Source organism: Panicum hallii, chromosome 2, assembly GCF_002211085.1.
Source record: "Panicum hallii strain FIL2 chromosome 2, PHallii_v3.1, whole genome shotgun sequence".
NCBI lineage: Eukaryota > Viridiplantae > Streptophyta > Magnoliopsida > Poales > Poaceae > Panicum > Panicum hallii.
Window position 1 is genome coordinate 46642091 of NC_038043.1, and position 21578 is coordinate 46663668.

General features: G+C 41.2%; 2 protein-coding genes across 12 annotated transcripts; both read left to right on the forward strand.

The window, feature by feature from the left end:
- Window positions 1-1862: 1862 nt before the first annotated feature.
- Window positions 1863-6303, forward strand: LOC112883376 (KH domain-containing protein HEN4-like). Its single transcript, XM_025948670.1, has 7 exons — window positions 1863-2386; window positions 2907-3326; window positions 3595-3846; window positions 4556-4933; window positions 5070-5152; window positions 5385-5496; window positions 5872-6303. The coding sequence occupies exons 1-7, from the start codon at window positions 1904-1906 to the stop codon at window positions 6013-6015; spliced, it is 1872 nt and encodes a 623-aa protein (XP_025804455.1). The 5' UTR covers window positions 1863-1903; the 3' UTR covers window positions 6016-6303.
- Window positions 6304-8015: 1712 nt separating this feature from the next.
- On the forward strand, window positions 8016-21441 carry LOC112882651 (calcium-transporting ATPase 5, plasma membrane-type-like). Of its 11 annotated transcripts, none has more exons than XM_025947748.1 (35): window positions 8016-8133; window positions 8221-8448; window positions 9084-9200; window positions 9282-9324; window positions 9791-9906; window positions 10005-10136; window positions 10458-10547; window positions 10641-10710; window positions 10863-10933; window positions 11020-11103; window positions 11194-11271; window positions 11354-11425; window positions 11638-11721; window positions 11844-11926; window positions 12037-12145; window positions 12246-12301; window positions 12379-12421; window positions 12509-12592; window positions 12824-12961; window positions 13107-13172; window positions 13247-13345; window positions 13782-13892; window positions 13966-14130; window positions 14579-14638; window positions 14928-15092; window positions 15630-15746; window positions 15828-15926; window positions 16258-16395; window positions 16822-16922; window positions 17038-17083; window positions 17172-17306; window positions 20616-20723; window positions 20787-20878; window positions 21005-21102; window positions 21203-21441. In XM_025947748.1, exons 2-35 carry the CDS (start codon window positions 8284-8286, stop codon window positions 21226-21228), a joined length of 3261 nt encoding a protein of 1086 aa, XP_025803533.1. In that variant the 5' UTR covers window positions 8016-8133; window positions 8221-8283; the 3' UTR covers window positions 21229-21441. The 11 variants fall into 11 exon arrangements, 10 of the variants coding, with proteins under 10 accessions (XP_025803533.1, XP_025803534.1, XP_025803535.1 ...); XM_025947749.1 differs by having other exon boundaries at window positions 13247-13342; XM_025947750.1 differs by having other exon boundaries at window positions 9870-9906; window positions 10010-10136.
- The last annotated feature ends 137 nt before the right edge of the window (window positions 21442-21578 follow it).

Genomic DNA, 21578 nt, shown 5'->3' on the forward strand with positions numbered 1-21578 from the left:
ATAAATGTGTCAGACCATGTAACCCTGACTATCACCAATGTGGTTCTAGGTTCCTGTTTGTCAAACCTTTTGTTAATGGCATAATCTCGTTGACTGATCTGGATATCCCGCCCTCGTTTCGTTTGACAATCTCAACAAAAAAAAAAAGAAGAAGAAGAGAGAGAATTGTTTATGCATCGTTTTGCTTTGCATGTCAGCTGACACTCACACAAGGATTGTACCGGCAGTTTTCCATTTTTTGTCTTCTGAGGCGAAATAAAGTCAACTTCTTCAAGATTCAAGGCAGTCTCGTGAGCTCAAGATGAGCATCGGATGAGAAAGTCTAACGAGGAAAAACACGGAAGTCAAACAATGAATTCCATAAACTTTGATCCAAGTACACATACATACAACCACACATCACGAGCAAATTCAACCTCCCACCCAAAGCATTATTCCACATAGAATTGCCTTGTTGTGTCACATGAGATTCTTTCCTTCAAGGATTGGTTTTCGATTAGGTGAAGGGCTCACACAGTGGATCTAGTTAAACCATCCCAACTTGTCTACATTACTGGTTGACTTCTACAGGTCTCGGTCCATGGAACTGTAAAGATGTTATTTGGACTCTCAAATCATAATGCTAATATTTTTATTATTTATCTACCACAAAATTTTGAAATTTTGACTGCTAAATTTTAGAATATTAGATTAAAAGGGTAAAAGGAACATACTATAGTCTATAGGTTTATTTTGAAAAATATCATATAATCATATGAACTTATTGGATTTTAATCTTTTATATACAATAGTAGTCAAAGTCACATGTCAAAAACTATGACAAGTAAAAGGCATCAGGTAGGTTTTTTTTTACCAAAGAAAACAGTAGTAGATGTGAGTAAGAATGTAAAGGCAGCCAATGGCATGAAAAGACATGAACGGTTTTCAATTTTAGAAATAAAATTATTTTTTTCCAAAAACAATAGTAACTACAATTTAGAAGTTTTGTCCATATATACATAACTTTTCAACCATTGGATCTTGATCGTGTGGTCTTGGTGCCCTCTTCATCCTTTATATATCACTCTTGTCTCTCTTCTCCTTCCTCAACCCTAACCTTAGTGTTGTCATCACTGCCGCCGGCGGTGGCACCTACCTACTGCAACCCTACAAGCTACTAAACTTCCATCTCTAAAATCAATCTCCGTTGCGGGCTTCAGTGTTGCCGCCGCCTCTTGTACTTGCTTTTCGATTGCTCTTGTATCAACCGGCAGTTAAAGAACGTATCTCGGCTAACTTATTATGTTGCCCTTTGCTCATTTCCCTCAATTGAGTTTTTAATTACCAGAGCCACGTCGGCTGGATCCTTCTTCGAACATGGAGAATCAGGGTGATGCATCGCAATTTTCAATTAGCTAAAGCGAACTATCGGATCATCCATCGATGCAAGGAAGAGACGTATCCGAGGTTAGGAAGCACTCATATAATTCTCATATGATTCTTTTTAGTGTGCGTGCATAGAAGAGAGGGATTCCCTGCCTCATATATCACTCTAGCTGGTAAATTTAGATTATCGATTTTTATGCGGCTATACTTAGAACTATTTTGCATTTTCTGTGTGAAAAAAATTCTTCTGACAAGGTGAGAAATGTTTGCATAGCGCTGATGAACACTAGTACTCATGACGTCGAGTGCAGAAGGAAAGATATATTTTCAACTTTTAATTAACCTTCAATGTATTTTCAGTGCTGTCGATGCTTGAGATGCATAGATATAGTCTCATTAGCTTCCAACGCTACTTTGCCGTCGATGCTCAATCGGACGGTCCAAAGTGTGAGCTCAGGCCCGGCAGTTGGCGTAACTAACTCCGGCAGTCAGCGAGCATTGACAGCAGTAGGGTTTTAGCTTAACCGTCCAACCCCCCATGGAAGTCGTCCACACCCCGGCCGGCGCCGGCGGCGCCGCCTCCTCTTCCTCCTCCTCCTCGACCCCTTCCCCCTCCACCAAGCGCCCGACCACCACGCTCCGCGTGCTATGCCCCTCCAGCCGCGCCGCCGCGCTCCGCCCCTCGCGGGATCTCCACGTGGACCATCCGCCCGTGGGGGACGAGGTCGTGCTCACCATCTCCGGGCCGGACGCCCCCGCAGCGGCGGTGAGGGCGTGGGAGCGCGTGGTGGGACACAGGGTCGAGGGAGACGAGGCCATGGGAGGGGAGGAGGAGGAGAGGGAGGTGACGGGCGCCGTGGGCTGCCGGATGCTGGCGGCCGGCGGGCAGGTGGGGTGCGTGCTGGGGAAGGGAGGGAAGACGGTGGAGCGGATGCGGCAGGAGACCGGAGCCCAGATCAGGGTGTTCCGGAACAGGGAGCAGCTGCCCCCCTGCGCTGGGCCGGGGGATGAGCTTATCCATGTATGCCTCTCTATGTCGTTAGTGATTTAACACCGAAGCTTCGATGTTGCTTTGGTGGAAAATTCAACCATCTTTTCTCATCGCGTAGTGGTTAGATATGGAATGCCTGTGACTGGTGAATGCTTGTGATATTGCTGGAAATATTTATGCTTCCTTGTGAATCAGAACTTGATCTCAAGTATTGCATTGCTGTAGGATAGAATTGTGAAAAGACAATACTTTTAGAGCATGGTAATTTTTATAACAGATAGCAGAGGAGGCATGAGCTGTCCTTGTAAGTTATTCGTGGTGATATCGCAGGGCCTTGTGTTCCTATGTGTTGAAATTTATCTTCACATATGAACAAATTAGATTGAAATGGCTGGGTCATATTCACTCGTTTGTACTTCGCTATCAGGAAATTCAGTAGTTGGGCAATTCATAGTTCATGTTTATCATTGTATGGGCCTATTTAATTTTCACTTAGATATTTGATCTTCAAAATTCAGGCCGTTCTGACATGGTAGCTTTTTCTTGTTAGATAAGTGGGAGCTTTTCTCAAGTACGGAAAGGACTGCTAGCAGTTTCAACCTGCCTCCAAGATAATCCTAGGCCGGACACAAGCAGTATTCCGATGGGAAGACCATTTGGGCCTCCAGTTAGTGGTACTGGTTGTCCCCCTGGCATGGATCCTCATTCTCAAAGAAACTATTTACCACCACCCATGCCTGATTACCACACAAGGAATTATCAAAGTAATGCTGGTGCCCTTGCACCTAGATTCTTTTTTGAACAAGAGATAGTGTTCAGAATGATAATTCTCAATGACATGGTGGGCAGCATAATTGGAAAAGGTGGTTCCACTATCCGCGCATTACAAAGTGAAACTGGTGCTTCTATAAAGATTTTAGAGCCTATTGCGGATTCAGACGAGCGTGTTGTTGCCATATCTGCACGTGAGGTATGTCTATGGACCAAAAATAATTTATTGCTGCTTTGTTTCAAGTGTTGAAATAGCTTTGTTTTCCTATGGGATACAAGATTTTTTATGGTAATTTGTTATATGAATCTGTTTCTCTGCAAGCACTGGCATGTCATGTCAATGTGTAGCTAGTTGACTGTTGTAACTATATTCTGCCAACTTGTTCTAGGAATTTGTGATTAATTTGTATTAAGAGTTACATAGTCTGCTGTAGTATTGTTTGATGAATGTGTATCTCTTGGTGCAGAATTCTGACATGATGCATTCTCCAGCTCAAGATGCAGTTGTCCGGGTTTACTCTAGGATTTCAGAGGCATCTATCGATAGAAACTCACCTACACCTGCAAGGCTTCTTGTTCCAGCACAACATATCGGTTGCCTGCTAGGGAAAGGTGGATCCATTATTACAGAGATGAGAAAGTTAACAGGAGCTGGCATTCGAATTCTTGGGAACGAACAAATTCCAAGATGTGCACAGCGAAATGATGAGATGGTTCAGGTATATCTCAACTCTAAAAATCAACCACCCAATTTTTCTTTTTTTTGATTTTTTAAAGACAATGCTGTGCCATGTGTATGCTATGCTAATGTACTGGTACATAAGTCTGCATGACCTTTTGAAAGTTTCAATGATATGCATGGAAGCTACTTGGTGAATCTCGCTAGATGTATTTTTTTCCTTCCATTTTGAATCTAGTTGTGTAGTATGAATGCAAAGTTGGATAACTAAAAACGGTTGATGAAAAACATCAATAAATTCTGACCGGATTCAAACCACATTAAATATATTGCATATTCTGCTCTCTTTTCCTTATACTTGAGGCAAATGTCATTTACTAGCAGTGAGTTTCACAGCTAAGAATTTATTGTGTCATGTTGTTAAATATCTAGAACTCCTTTATGGAAAACCTATGCATGGTTCAAAGTGATCTGCAGAGTATCTTTAGTTTTTTTATGCAGATGTTGTAGTTCTTTCATGGTTCTTTTCAAATCTGTTTTCTACTGCAAATGTTCCTCCATTTCGAAATGGTACACAGTCAAACATTATCTGACTCAAATCACTTTTCTTAAGTTAGTCACTTGACTTCTTTCAAAAACAAAATGTACTTGGTTATTCATAGCTGTGTTTGATCGGATACTAAACAAGTAAAGATAACAATCTAGAGGGAAAATGTGATTGTTCACTTCTGGAGTGCCTTTTCTCACAGGTCACTGGTAGCTTCCAATCCATCCACGATGCATTAATTCATATCACTGGAAGGATTAGGGACGTCATCATTCCCAAGCCACACCCCAGTGGAGGCATGCCTCCATATCCACCTGCTGGAAACATCCCTCTTCACCAACCTAGACAAGAACCACCTCCGCCACACCCACATCACAGTGGGGGCATGCCTCCATATCCTATGCATTCTTTCAGAGCTGATGCTCCTATGGGTCCCTTTGAAACGGGTGGTCATCGGCCACCTCTCGCACATTCGATGGAACATATGGGTCCTGATAGGATGCCATATTCATATGGTTGTGAACAAGGAGGTCCTCGTCCTTTTTTGGAACAGCCATCACCAAGAACCTGGGCTCCTGAGGTAAGCAATTTGGAAGGACTGTCGTCACAGTTTGTAAAATTTTGTACTAGGCAGTTAGCATTCACATGGCGTTTCATTCTGATTTAGGTGCTGTAGTGCTTGAATTGCTTAGAATTAAGTCCATTTTCCTGTGCAGGCACCAAATACAAACAATGAAGCTCCAAGAAACATGCCTGATGCAGTGGCATCCACAGATTTTAGAAAGGGGCCGGTGGCAGGGTAAGCTAAATGACATGTGTTTGATAAAAAAAAGAAGTTTGTTTCTTTCCACTTGGGACATTTCTTAAAACTTTTGAGTAAGCGAAGCTCATCTTAGAGATAAGTGCAAGAAGGCTTTAAGCCATGGATAAATCTGTAGGGGTGGTAACATAACCCCAGAAAGAGAAGGAAAAAAAAGGAATTATTTCCAAAAAATGGTTATGACATTGATCTGATTTATTCTCCTTGACAGTGAAAATCAAGTAGCTACGCCAACAAGTACAACGACTGAAGTTGTTATTCCTTGCAAGTATATAGGCTTCGTTTGTGGAACCAATGGCTGTGATCTTGCAGAGATAAAAAAGGTACTTACATTTTTTCTTCTATTTATCTAACATCCAGTCAACCTATGCTTGTGTCTTGTTGCCTTGTGCTTACCAGTGCAACAAGGATATGCTGTTGTTCCAGACTCACTATCGTTTAGTGAAAAACCTTGTCACCATGTAGATTTGTCGTTTCCCCAGAACATAGTCACACCACCTGTTCATATTTGGCTGTAACATTGTACTCTTCCAGTTTTCATACTTTTGTAAAGCTCACTTGAATAGTTCTCTTGCTATTTTTATACATTAGGATCAAGCCCCAGATAGATCTACTATGACCCTGTGGTAATTTTTTGTATTGCAAGTCTTTAGGGAGTGTTCGCAGTCCTAAAGCTCTTGGTAATGTGTACCCTGCAGATGTCAGGTGCTTCAATCACAGTTCACGATCCGAAACCTGGTGATACAAATTCCATAGTTGTCATATGTGGGGATCCCGAACAAACCAAGAAGGCACAGAGCTTGATTCACGCCTTCATTTTCTGTGGTCTGTGTCAAACCTGATATGCAATGACGCTATACCTTCGTGATTTCTGATTCTTTATTCCTGAGAGGTATCCGTGGGGAGAATTCGGCCCCTGACGGGATGCACATGTAACATTGCAACCGGGGTGGATGTAGGTAGCAGCTGATGCATGCATTGTACAAATAACACCGATGTACATTGCTGTAGTATTTGTGTTTTTGGTTTGAGATATCCATGGAATGCGCGGGCTGTCCGCATCTCTGATTCGTCTCATTATGCCCATGCCAAATTAGTCATCTATTGGTAGTAGAGAGTTGTCATGGCCATCCTTCATCTATTATTTCGGATGTATTGTGTCTACTTTAGCTTTGCCCTACGTCAAAGTTAGGTTTATAAAAAAAATATGGATTTCTACGGTACCAAATAAATCATCATCACAACATATTTCATGATAGATTTAACGAAACTAATTTGATGTAGATGTTGGTGCATATTTCTATATAAACTAGCAAATATGCCCGTGCGTTGCTATGGGAAGCTATATAAATATATTGATTAGTATATAAAAATATATATATTATACATCATATGTATTTTGTAATAATATAGTTCGTGCTGGTTGCGAACTTCAGTACTTTTTCTATTTTATTCGTTAAACGTTAATTTTAAACAGTTTCGGACTCTTAACTTAACATATGGTCATCCAGATTCCGATTAGGATTCCAATTGACGGATTAAGAAATTATTGCTTGCTTTAGTAATAGTAGAGATAGATATAGAGATTTAGTGATGCCCAAGTGATCTGTCTTCCAAACCTAACAGAAAATGACAATGTAAATTGCAAGTGAGCTCAAAGGGTGGTCGAGATACAGTTAAGCCCAAGAGCAAATGCTAGTACGTGCAATTAGCCAGCCAATTTGTACAGCCTAATCAAGATCCTTGTAAATCTCGAGCGGAGAGCTCGGGACTTTGGAATATGCATTGATCCAAGCAAAGATGCACACTACTCTCGAATAGGACTCGGAGTTCCCCTCGGCTCTCGAATAGGCACGGGAGAGAGACCAAGCGTCGCTGGAGTCTCGAGTCCCCCCTTCCCTCCACGGTGTAAAATCCAATCGCCATGACGTGAGGCTTGCTCCAAAACACCCCGTAGGTCTCCATTCCCGAGGAGGTTCGAGGCAGTTGCAAGCCTGACATTTTGTAGCGTCCTGCTCAGATGCTTTCGGTTCCATCTACCAACCACGACATATTCCCATTCGTGCCTTGTGCTTTGGACAAGCCCGTCAAGGAAGGAAGCCGTCACAGCTTACAGGCTTCGCGTGACCTGTACTTGCAGCATCTGCATAGTTGTTGGCCACCGCTTGTGGCTTGTAGCCGGATAAGGAACGGCGTGACGCAGCGAAGCCTGTTTGCTTCTGGAGAAGATGCAGAGCGCCCGCCCTTCAAAACGAGCAAATCCAATCCTTCTGTCTTTTGCATTTGGATCCGATCGGATCATCGAAACGCACGCGCTGCTGTACTGTTTTCTCACAAGTTGGTTCATTCTCTAGGGAAGACCTAGCGCAAAGCAGTTTCTTCCTTTTGCATAGAAGTAACCACGCCTTCATGGTTCCGGAAGATGTCACCTTTCTGCTGTCAGTCAGGACGCTAGGATTAGTAGGAAGGCATTTAGAGCGAAGGAAATGAGCGAGCAATTCATCATTTTATAAAGAACAAAAGAACTAAACATGGAGACCAAAGAGCCACCTTTTCAAAATTGTTCCACTGACTGACTTGGACCTTTTTATTTTGCGGTAAAAGTACAGTGACGAGGCTTCTTCCCTTTTCAAATCTCCGGAATTCAGGCTTTTACAACACTGACCTGTGGGCCATCCTGTTCGGCCCCCAGCTGTCAGCCACTGCCACATCTACCCTCTCACCGACCTGTGGGCCAAGAAACAGTTCCGTCCCGACATGTCAGTCACGGGCGAAGAGCCGCGCACGCACCTTCGTCGAAACTTCCCCATGCGCTCCTGGTCGCTACGGCTCCCCGATAAATCAGCAGAAAGCCCGCGCGCACGCAGACTGACGCTCGCTAGCTCACGCCGGAAGGGAGAGGGCCTGGAGGCGTGATCGGAGGCGAAGGTGAATCGGTTGGAGCGCGCGCGGAACCCGAGGTGAGGCGATCGCCGCCGCTCCGGTGTCTCGATCCTACCAGAATGAATGGCTGTTCTGATCGGCGGCCCTGTGCGTGCTGCTAGCAGGTTGCCCAGTGATCGGTGCCTCGGCGTCGTCAGTCAACGCGCGGGCTTCGGCTGCTGCTGCTGATGGCCTCAGGGACGGGGAGCTCTCCGCCGCCGGAGATCGGCGCGCCAGCGGCGGCGGTGGCGGAAGAGGAGTTGGAGCAGGCGGTGGAGGGAGCAGAGGAGGGAGAGGACGCGTTCGATATACCCAGTAAGAACGCGTCGCACGATCGCCTGCGACGGTGGAGGGTACGGCGTCTCGACCAAATACAGCTTGATTTAAATTCAGCTCTTATTTTGAGTTGGGGATGAAATTTCCCTACGCATCAACTGAAATGCGCGGTAGTCGGTAGATGCCACGGTAGATGATTTATTGATGACAATATTTTCGAAAATCACCAGTCTATCACATTGTGTTACGGTGGTGCTTGAGAAGTTCCTTCTCGCTGTCCTGTCCATTCTTTCGTGGGACTTTTGGTTTGCGTCGCAAAAGTCACCTCTCGATTTATCCTCTGATCGTGATGGTCTTCATCACTGAACTTAAAAGAGTTACAGTATGATGGATGGACGCTGGGTGCTGATGGAAGGATCAGTTCATGTTACAAGTCTTTGGGTACCCACCTCGAGGTCGTAGTGTTGGAGATATTCCTGTATGCACGCTGGTGGCAGATAACAGGAAACTCTGTTGGCTATGTGATTTTCCTTGAATATAGTAACGCATTTTTTAGTCCTAATAGTTGTTACTCGTAGTTTTAAAGGAAAATTAAGTAAAGATTGCTGCATTGTTTGATATATAGGAGTCGGTACATAGGACTGCATGTTCTCTTAAAGAGAGTTGATGCGTGATACTTGGAATGAGCTTGTCTTTTCTCTCTTCATTTCAGCAAGCTGCTCTGGTCCTCAATGCCTCTCGTCGTTTTAGATATACTCTAGACCTGGAAAGGGAGGAAGAGAAAGAGAACTTAAAAAGAATGATACGAGCTCATGCACAAGTGATACGAGTAATATCTCATTGGCTAGTTGAAAAAACATTTTCCTTTCTGAAGTAAATGCATTGTTCACTCCAAGTCTGAGTTCTTCAGGCAGTATTTCTTTTCAAGGAGGCTGGCCAGAAGAATCTAGGAGGTACTACTTTCAACATCTTACTTCTAAGCTTAACGGAAGATTCCACCATCCTTAAAAATGGTCATGAACAAGGGAAAATTTCATGTAAATGGTGACACGGCAATGGCAGGGGAACACAATATAACTTAACATTTTTATGAATGTTCCATTTGGTACTAATTTTTATGTCATGGTAAATTTCTACTTTCATTTAATATGTCAAATTTGATATGGCTGATTCATCTTAGTTACCCTCAGCCTCCTACCTCCTGCACATTTTCCTGATTATATGACTTTCTGTGTCATATTTATTCATATGCTGGTATTTGCTTCGTCACAACATATGTTACCTTGAACTATATCTTTTTTATCACCATATATAATCTGGTTACCCTTATCAAAATATATCCTCTCCCTTGTTTTTTCCCTTTTTGAATTAATTTTCGTTAATACAATTGTGATGTTTTAGATTCTTTTATCTAAGCAGAATCTTACACTAGCATAAAACTTGAGACACTCTCTCAGAGTTTTCCAGTTGATCTAAAAAAGCTCACGATGCTGAACAGAGACCATGACCCCATTATTTTCCAGGAGGTTGGAGGGGTAGGTTCAATTGAAAATTTACTTGTATTTATATCTTATTTTCCTACTTGCCATTCTGCAATTTGATGACATGTTTCTCACAGAATGATCCCATTTAGGTTAGGGGGCTTTCAGATTTACTAAAGAGTAACTTAGACAAAGGAGTTAGTCCAGATGAGGATGAATTGTTGCAGAGGAGAGACATTTTTGGGGCAAACACATATCCACGCAAGAAAAGGAGAAGCATATGGGTACACAATTTCCTAAGTTATGTCTTCTTTTGAGCGAGGGTTGCTGCCCTCTGTTTTGAAATAACAATCCTTGTTTAGTTGTTCTACAGAGTTGTCTTATTTCCTGTGTTCCTCTTTATTCTGCCACTGAGATAGGGTATTAATTATATTTTGGAACAAGTAGAGGTTTAATAATTCTAAATTTATATGTGGCATTTCAAAACTAAAATTTATAACACAAATACATATCAACGTGTATTTATTCTTCACTAGCACTTTATTGCTTGAAACGTAAACAGCTTGTGTCGTCAAATTTAATATTTATTATTTTCTTATTTGCAGCGTTTTGTATTTGAAGCTTGTCAGGATTTAACTCTTGTTATTCTAATGGTAGCTGCTGCTATATCATTATCACTGGGCATGGCAACAGAGGTACTTTTTCAGACACTCTGATGGTCTTTCCTCCTCTATATTGGTAGTCATTTCGTCTTAACTTCCCTTTGGAAAATAATTTTGATTAATTAGGGTGTAAAAGACGGATGGTATGATGGTGGAAGCATATTTTTTGCTGTTTTTCTTGTGGTATTCGTTACAGGTAAAAAGTTGTTATCTGAGTTCCATGCGCAAACTAGCTCATTGATAGGCTTAGGTAATTGGTTAAGGTAGGGATTATACATTATCTTCCCTCCTGTTATAGTACCGTGAGTCATCATGTTCTGATGCATGGTTTCTTCACAATTTTCTTAGCTACCAGTGATTATAGACAATCTCTTCAGTTTCAGCATCTTAACGAGGAGAAACAAAATATACAAGTTGAGGTATGTGTCCGATCATTTTGGATATTAGTTCTTGGTATGGACTTCATTCTATGGCAGTACATATGACTTATTGTGACCTTGATTAGGTCATCAGAGGTGGTAAAAGAATAGGAGCTTCAATATTTGACCTTGTTGTCGGTGACGTGGTTCCCCTCAAAATTGGTGACCAAGTAATACCTCATATATCCTGTTCTTTGTATATCTGAGTTCCTTTTCCTTTCCCCCTAAAAATTGATGTGGTCATGTGCATTCATCTTTAGGTTCCAGCAGATGGTATACTGATATCTGGTCATTCTCTTGCAATTGATGAATCCAGTATGACTGGGGAATCCAAAATTGTAAGTGTTGATAAAAACTAAAACGTTTATTTGTTTCCCAAAATCTGCCTTACTATGTTTCATTACAATATAACACGATCAGGTTCATAAGGACCAAAGGGCCCCTTTCTTGATGTCTGGTTGTAAGGTTGCAGATGGTTATGGCTCTATGCTGGTGAGCATCACTCTATTTTTCTGAGGACTTTCTGAGTATAACTTAGTTGAGTGTTTCGAAGTGTAGATGATGAGCTGAGTGTGTTGCTTTTTATTTACAGGCTTTCTTGTACAATTACATGTATTGGTTGCTAGTTGCTACTATCTCATTCATTCTGACACTTCATTCTGAACACTAACATAATCTTTCTGCTATTGCTGTCAAACACAAAGGTAACTGGTGTGGGTACCAATACTGAATGGGGTATGCTGATGGCTAACCTTTCAGTGGATGTTGGTGAAGAAACCCCATTACAGGTTAGTTTCTTAAGATGCCTTTTGAAAAGAGATGTTGGTTTATTACCATATGATTGCATATGTAGTATGAATCTGTATTGGCTCAATTTTGACGATCCATGCTTCCACTTGCACTGAAATAGGTGCGTTTGAATGGTGTTGCTACTCTTATTGGTATTGTGGGTTTGTCGGTTGCTGCTGCTGTTCTAGTCGTGCTTTGGATAAGGTTTGTTTGAGACTTAGTTGCTATGGCCATATGGTATATATTTTACACAGTTATACAGTAAATTCAAGATATACTTCTTACAAGGACCCGTTTTTGCCCCTAAATTGCAGATATTTTACTGGACATACCAAGAATTCAGATGGGACTACTCAATTTGTGGCTGGAACAACTGGTGTAAAACAGGGATTTATGGGGGCAATTAGAATTTTAACAATCGCTGTATGTATTGCTAGATAGTTTTTTGGGTTAATGTTATAAATCATGATCTGGCTTTGGCTGCAGCTTTTACAATTTCGCCTGCTTATATCTTTTGCTGTAGGTGACTATTGTAGTCGTTGCTGTTCCTGAAGGACTTCCTTTAGCAGTAACATTGACGTATGGATTGTTTATTTTATACAAGGTAATTAGAATTTTCAGTTACATTACACTGCTGAATCTTTATTTGGTTTCAGCCTTGCATATTCAATGAGGAAGATGATGCGAGACAAGGCTCTGGTAAAACCTTCAGACAGATTTACAAAACCAAGCCTTTATATGAGGCCATATATATCCTTTTGTATCATTTCATGGTTTTTTATTCAGGTGAGACGACTCTCATCTTGTGAAACAATGGGATCAGCAACCACTATTTGCAGTGACAAAACTGGAACTCTTACCACGAATAAGGTTTGTGAAATCAATATGCACTCACCGCAAAAATGCCGTATATTATTCCCTGCCGCTTGGGAATAATGTGCTGTACAGGATGGTGCTACTTCATGTTTATTTCAATTAAATCCAAGAGCATGTCTTCTTACTTTTGTCTAACTGTGAAGCCCATGATGGCATAAAGTCTGACACCTCAAATTCATCTATTTGACTATTTCTTGTGGTACCTTGTTTGTATTGATCTTCTAGATGACAGTTGTTGAAGCATATTTTGGTGGAACAAAATTTGATCCTTGTGATAATACTGGCATGATGTGTACCAGTGTGACAGCTCTACTTATTGAAGGAATTGCACAGAACACAACTGGGACTGTGTTTCTGCCAGAAGTAATAATCCAATAAAATTTCCTCTGTACTATTGACATCCAGCTGTTAAGTTGTATTGATATGGATCACATCACATTGATCCTATACCGTTTCCATAGCATGGAAAACAATTGAATCCATATTAATATGGTTTTTCTGTCTGTAGGATGGAGGGGCTGCTGAAGTTACTGGTTCACCAACTGAAAAAGCAATTCTTTCTTGGGGCCTTATGGTAGTGTATACACTCATTTACTGAGAGATATTTCCTTCAAGCTCTTTAGTTGATTTAGCAGTTTACTTGTATAGATTGGGATGGATTTCAAGGACGTGAGATCAAAATCTTCAATTATTCATGTTCACCCATTTAATTCAGAGAAGAAGCGTGGAGGCGTTGCGGTGCAGGTGGTAAGCTTCTTCTGTTGTACTGAGATGTTGGTGAACGAAATAATCTCTTATTGAACAAGTAATAATCATTTCTGCTCTTGATAGTTTCTAGTGGAACTAATAAGGCCATAAAACTAAGTATTTGGCTCAGTGCAGATTTTAACTTTTCTATCAAATTTTGTAAAGTGCTTGGTAGATTTCCAGATCTTGTTATGATTCGTATGCTGATAAAATATTACCCAAGTGTCTAATCTGTCACATTTTCATCTGACCCTGACAACATTGGTGTTTATTTCTTCTTTGTTTGGGTCTTCTTTAGATGTAAAGATGCCTATACACTGAAGTTCTATAAGACGAATGCTTTTATTAATGACAATATATGTTTCGTGATAATCTTTCCTAGTCCCTGTTAGGTCGTCTTACCTCATTGCTCTTTTGTTTGTGCACCTATCGGCAGTCAGATACTGAGGTTCACATCCATTGGAAAGGGGCAGCTGAGATACTATTAGCATCTTGCAGAAGCTGGCTTTCGACTGATGGTTCAGTTCAGCCAATGAGTTCCAGCAAGGTATATGAGCCAGCCTTTTTAGTTCTTTCTGAATTCTGATTAAGTATCATTAATTTCAGAGTATTGTTTTCAGCATAGGGAATTTAAGAAATGGATTGATGATATGGCAATGAGTTCGCTGCGTTGTGTCGCTTTTGCGTATTGCCCTTGGGAGCCCAAAATGGTCCCAACTGAATCTCTTGATAAGTGGAAGTTGCCTGAGGATGATCTCACTCTTATTGGGGTGGTCGGAATAAAGGTAGTTTCTTCTGAGCCTATGTCTTTTTATACCTCTCCTTAGGACTTGAATAGTTTGACTTTCTATTACATCTGTACTCTCTTTTTTCTTGAAAAAGTTATTTCCACTGTTTGAATTCAGAAATTTATGTAATACAACTTCAACTAGAAACGAAATGTTCAGCCCCATGTCACTAGCTGCATGTTTTCAACATTATTCCCAAGTCCCATAAGTATGGCAGAAATGAGAAGCTATTAAGAGTATAATGATGAAGAAATTTTTCTTGATATTGTTTAGTTTGTTTTAAAAGGCCTGCTCTGTGTTTAGATTATTCTGTAAAGTAACTCTCATTTTGTTTATTAGCTTGTGCAGGAACATATTCTTCTCATATATATTTGTCCACAAATTATAACCTCCTAGTGATTGAATTCAATATTCACCCTTCTATTAAGAGTTTCTTCTTCTGTAGGATCCCTGTCGACCAGGTGTGAGGAATGCTGTACAATTATGCAGTATTGCTGGTGTAAAGGTTTGGTGTTATCTGTACTCATTTAGTCATTTATGTTCCATTTTACCTTTTTATTTACCATGCATCTTCTGTATTTAAGCTGCTCATTCTAGCCTGAGTTTATATTGGTCAATCTAGAAAATGAATCATGATTGGGACTTAGCTCTTCGGCTCATATTGCACTTTAAATAGAATAGTACTTGCAATGTGCAAATGTTTTGTGTTTATTTTATGAACATAATTTGCTTCTCACGACTTATTAAACATTTATTTTTAATGTTATCCTTATATATTTTTTCCCTTCTTTTAGGTACGTATGGTCACAGGAGATAATGTTGAAACAGCAAAGGCTATAGCTTTGGAGTGTGGAATATTAGATACAAAAGATGCTGCTTCAGAACCTAGTGTAATAGAGGGAAAAGTGTTTCGTGATATGTCTGAAGCTGCACGAGAAGAAATCGTTGAGAAAATTACAGTACTCTCTCTCTCTCTCTCTCTCTCTCTCTCTCTGTCTCAGTACGTTAGATTTTAGGACTTTAAATGTCAGAATAAATGATATGTACATGTTAGAAATACAACAATATACTTAATAATATTCATTTTCACATATATAATATTAGTGAGGATTTAATGCTACACGACATTATATCTATGAAAATGTATTCAAGGATTGACAGACATGAGACCCTGTCTACTGATCAAAATGTAATATATATGGGTACTGTTGTCTATCGCAAAGAAGGCTCAAGTCAAACTGGAAGTAAGTAAACTATGATGTTCTGCTCTGACAATTGATATTTCTCCATGCTTTATAATGGAACTAGAGAATATTTGTGATGAGTTTCTATTTTACTTTTTTGATGCGGGACTTTCTATTTTACTTAACACACATGCATTACTTGGGCAAAAATAAAAACTAGTTGTTTCGCTGGACATAATATAAAACTCGTCAACGACATAAGGTACCTTTGAATTTTCTAATATCAGTAACTCAACCAACTCCCTTTTTCAGGTAATGGGAAGATCTTCTCCACATGACAAACTTCTGCTTGTTCAATCTTTGAAAAGAAAAGGTCATGTTGTAGCTGTTACTGGTGATGGCACCAATGATGCTCCTGCATTGCATGAGGCCAGTCTGCAATTTTGTCATTTCTCTAATAGTGTCAACATACAGTAACTTTCTCCTAATCCTGAACTTTTTGTAATATAGGCTGATATAGGTCTTTCAATGGGTATCTCGGGAACAGAAGTTGCTAAGGAAAGCTCAGATATTATAATCTTGGATGATGACTTCACCTCTGTAGTCAAGGTTGTCTTCTCTAACTTCAAAGCATAAGGCACTCTAACAAAGGATTGACTTATCTCAGTATTAGTATTGTCACAGCATGTATTATGCATTTATCGGCATGTATAACATCATAGTTTGTCAATGTAGCATATTATCAAATCGCTTGTTCATATCTCTTGTGATCTTGCTGTTAGTTGGCATGTGCATTAATAGAATCTATTAAAGCTTTATAGTTATTGACTTATTGTAGAGGCCCATAGCCCTCAGAGATTCTAGTTGGTTTTAACAGTTATGTCTAACTTTTTTCTATACTCTAGCGTATGAAAATTTATTTCAAAATTCTCTTTTGCAGGTTGTTCGATGGGGCCGGTCTGTTTATGCAAATATTCAGAAATTCATCCAGTTCCAACTTACTGTTAATGTTGCCGCCCTAGTGATAAATGTGGTTGCTGCCGTGTCCTCAGGGGATGTTCCTCTGAATGCTGTTGAGGTTCGGATTTCCCTCTTGACCTGTGCAATAAGATTCTAGGATTAATCGTACTTTTAGTTAATTTTCTTTCTCTTTCACTTCTAGTCTTTATTTTCTTAATGGCCCTCGGTGCAGTGTATGGTGACCGTTCTTTCCTTCTATTAATACAAAGGCATGCAACTCCCTTTCGTGTTTGAGCTTTTTATTTAATTCCTATATAACTAATCCGCTTTTCACTGAGTAGTTTAGCTTGTCATGTGTATGAAAAGTATGCTGAAAAATCCTTTCTGTTTATCAGAAAACATTGAATACGGATTATTACAACAGATTGTTATTTTTTTAGAAAAATATAACAAACCACTAAATATAGACCTTTCAGGAATATAATTGGTACATTCCATGCAAATGATGTTCAGATTGTTTTTATCTTACTGTCCCCCTTGGCAGCTTCTTTGGGTGAACCTTATCATGGACACACTGGGTGCTCTTGCATTGGCAACCGAACCACCAATAGACAACCTAATGAAGAGGCATCCTGTTGGTCGAAGGCATGGCACAACATCCTCGATAGCTATGAACACTTTTGTTTTGTCTACTATGTTCTATTATGTAGTTAGGTGTTGTGCAAAACCAGCATGATATACTTCTAATTCACTTCTGCAGGGAACCTCTTGTGACAAATATTATGTGGAGAAACCTCTTTATCCAGGTCTATAGTTGTCTGCTCATCTTTATGTATCGAAGTATGCCCTGTTGAATGAGCTCCTATTAATTTTTATATATTGATTTCATTGCAGGCTCTTTACCAGATAGCAGTTCTTCTCATCTTCAATTTTGATGGCAAAAGGATTCTGCATTTACAGAATGAAAGTAGGGAGCATGCTGATAAAATGAAAAACACCTTTGTCTTTAATGCATTTGTCTTTTGCCAAGTAAGTTTGTTGCCCCCTTTTCAAGATTTCAGCAATAAGGCTGTTTTCAATTTTGGATCGACTAGGTGTAAATCAGAGGGTGCTTTACATTAACCTTGAGGTAAACAACATGATTTACATATGGGATAGGAAGAACAGAGAGAGGGAGAGAGGGAGTGAGGGTATAGCGGTGTTGGTGCTCGAGCACGCCATGGCGATGCTAGGGTTGAAGTCGATGCGGTCGCGGTGCAGGGGCCGGCGGTCGATGTCGGGGACGTTGGTGCTGCGACTCGTCAGTGTAGAGGATGGCGAGCTTGTGGAGGCGGCGGCGCGGTGTAGAGGTGGCAGCGCTTCCCGCCGCTTCAGCGCCTCCTGCGGATCAGATCGGGACTAGAGTTTTTCGGTAGGGTTTTGGGGCACGGTGAATCTTGGTGTGCGTGCCCCTGCGGTCCTCACCTCCTCTTTATAGCGCTGTGCGACGGGAGCCTACCAACCATATCTGGGTTGGACGCCCCCGATCAAGGCGCAAGATAGGGCCCGACTCAGTTGTTGGACCGAGTCGGAGGAGATCAACCTAACATTCTCCCCCTTGATCTCACCTTACTTCCTTACTACATTCTTAACTCAACCTATTTCATCACAGATAAGTGTATAGAGCATGCCTAGTCATAACAGTTAATACCATTAAATTAACAACCACAATGCACCTTTTTGTTGTGAAACAGCTTTTCAACTAGGCCCTTACTGTCTAGGGATCATAGGCTTTCCCGTAAACCAATGCCGGCTAAGTGTTCTCTGAACACACTGGGTGTAAGCCTTTTGTGAGCAGATCCGCAAGCATTTCCTTTATTCTTACATGCTCAAGACTAATAGTATGATCTTGGATTTTCTCTTTCACAACATAAAACTTTATGTCAATATGTTTGGCAGCACCACTTAACTTGTTGTGACCATAAAATACTATTGTGACCATAAAATACTGCTGGTTCATTGCCGCAGTACATCTTAAGTAGTCTTTGAATGCTGTCTACCACTTTCAACCCGGGTACAAATTTCTTTAACCATTTTACCTACCCCGTGGCCTCATAACAAGCTACAAACTCAGCATACATCGTCGATGATGCAGTGACTGTTTGCTTGGAGTTTTTCCACGATATTGCTCTTTTTGCGAGAGTGAAAATATAACCTGACGTGAATTTTCTATCATCTACATCTCCCGCAAAATCTGAATTTAAGTACCCTTCTATCTCTACGGAATCAGATCTTCTGTACGTTAGCATGAGGCCTTTTGTGCCTTGCACATAGTGTAGAGCTTTCTTTACCATTCTCCAGTGTTCTATTCCTGGATTATCCTAATATCTGCCAATTATCCCGGTAACAAATGCTAAATTAGGGCGTGTACATATTTGAGCATACTGTAAGTTCCCGACAGCTGAAGCATATGGAACCGTTTTAATTTGATCGATCTCATACTGGTTCTTAGGATATTGGAATTTTCCAAAACTATCGTCCTTGATTATAGGAGCAGGTGTTGGTTTACTCGCATGCATACTATATTTTTTAAAATCTTTTCTAAGTATGCCTTCTGCGATAATTCTAATACCCCTTTCTTCTATCTCGGAGAATTTCTATTCCTAATACAAATGAAGCTTCACCGAGATCTTTCGTATCAAAATTTATCCAAATTTGAGGACAAGAACTTCTTCGTCTCCAATAGCAGATTAACATCACTACTAGCGAGTGTAAGATGTCATCCACACATAGGATTAGGAAAATAAATTTCCAAATCTTAAACTTTGCATAAACGCAATTGTCCTCCTCATTCTCTCTAAATCCAAACTTCCTTATTGTTTCATCAAACTTCAAATACCATCGTCTAGAGGCTTGTTTCAATCCATAAATGGATTTCTTCAGGTGGCATTCCATACGCTCTTTTCCTTCCACGACAAAACATTTAAGTTGTGCCATGTAAACATTTTCATACAAATCCCCATTAAGGAATGTCATCTTTACATCCATCTGATGTAACTCAAATCATAGTGTGCCACCAATGGCATTATGATTCTAAAAGAATCCTTGCATGAGACTAGAAAAATATCTCATTATAATCTATTCCTTCTCTTTGCATGAAGCCCTTCACCACGAATCGTGCTTTATATTTTTCTACATTCCCTCTAGAGTCACATTTTGTTTTGTAGATCCATTTACAACCTACTATCTTGGCTCCTTTAGGAATTTCTTCTAAGTCCCAAACTTTATTGGTACTTATTGATTTCATCTCATCTTGCATGGTTTCAAGCCACTTCGACGAGTGAGCGCTTCTCATGGCTTCTTCAAATGTGATAGGATCACCTTCCATTTGAATTTCTTCACTAACATAGACTTCATAGTCTTTAGTGATAGCTGGTTTTCTAGTTCTTTGAGACCTCCTAGGTCCTTCATTAATTGACACTTCTTCTACCTGGGGGCTGTTGTAGCTCTTCCTCATGTGCGACAACAGGTTCTATAGTATCTTAAACGATAGGTTCCTCATTTTCATTCATTTTTGCCACAGAAGAACTAACAACAGGTGTTGTCACCGCAGTGTCATGTACTGTCGGTGTAGCAACAACAGATATCGAGAAGAATGGTTCCTGAATCATCGGAGCAGGTTCATGCACCCGCTTCTCCTTAAGACTAATTTCTCGTGCTACCATGCTCCTCCTGACCATCTCGTCCTCCAAGAAGACACTGTGTCTTGTTTCTATGAACTTGAGGTAAACAACATGATTTACATATGGGATAGGAAGAATAGAGGGAGGGAGAGAGGGAGTGAGGATACAGACCGTCGGTGTTGGTGCTTGAGCACGCTATGGCGATGCTATGGTTGAAGTCGATAAGGTCGCGGTGCAGGGGCTGGCGGTCGATGTCGGGGACGTCGGTGCCATGACTCGTCGGTGTAGAGGACAGCGAGCTTGTGGAGGCGGCGGCGCGGCAGCGCCTTCCGCAGATCGGATCGGGACTAGGGTTTTTCAGTGGGGTTTTGGGGCACGGCGAACCTTGGCGTGCGTGCCCCGCAGCCCCCACCTCCTCTTTGTAGCGCTGCGCGACGGGAGCCCACCAACCATATCTGGGTTGGGCGCCCCCTATTCAGGACGCGAGATAGGGCCCGATATGCTAGCTATATATCCACACTGGTTATTTGGATATACCCCCTTTTACACAAAAAATTTTTATTCTATGGCTTATTAGAAGCTCGGCAAATGATATATTATATCAGGGTATATATTCTTAGCACGTGCAGTAAACCCTACAATTGTTTTCCCATACCTGCTGTGCCGTTTGTGTCAGATCTTCAATGAGTTTAATGCTCGCAAGCCTGAAGAGAAGAATGTCTTCAAGGGAGTCACAAACAACCACCTTTTCATGGGCATAGTGGGTGCAACTACTGGGCTTCAGGTAACATGCTATGTGAATGCTTTTACATGGTTTGACAGAGCTCCAGTACTAACACTCTATCAGATATTGATAATTGAGTTCCTGGGGAAGTTCTTCGATACTGCTAGACTCAATTGGCGACTATGGATGCTGTCAGTTGCTATTGGCGCAGTGAGGTATGCAAGCATGCTGCTGAACCTGATTTGATGATAGCCCAATCATCCTCTACTCATTTACATCTCTCACTCTCATATATAGCTACATTCTGATGTGTGCCCATTTTCAATCCATTTTCAATCCAGTTGGCCCCTGGCCTATCTCGGGAAATTCATTCCCGTGCCCGTCAGGCCTTTCCAGAGCTACTTCAAGCGTTGCTCTTGTCGTAGAAGACCACGCCAAGGTAACTCACGGGCATACCTCATCATTTCCCTTTGATCATCTAGCTTCATTCAGCAAGATTACACTAGTCCCTACCTGCACTTTGGCACTGCATGTTGCAGATGAAGAGCAGGGCGGCAAGAGCTGAGGTTTAGCAGGGACCTTTCTTGGTGCGCGACGCGCTGCACGGAAGATCGCTATGCCCGTGCTAGCTTAGTACCCCTTTTCAATCCTTCGCAAATTTGTTGAGACTAAATCTACATAGCTCGTGAATCCCCATCAAGTTGAACTGGGCTTATTGGTTAGCTAGTTCTGCTGTTTTAACCGCATGCAATTGTTATCCCCTTCAACTGTGCTCGTTTCTGTCGCATTGCGGCCTGATCATCAGGAAACAGTCAAGAATCAAGCGCGCAATGCCGGACACGGCGCTCCACGAGCTGTACTGGAGACTGGAGACGAGAATACCCGTGATCTCGGTCCCGGGAGCCTAACACGAAT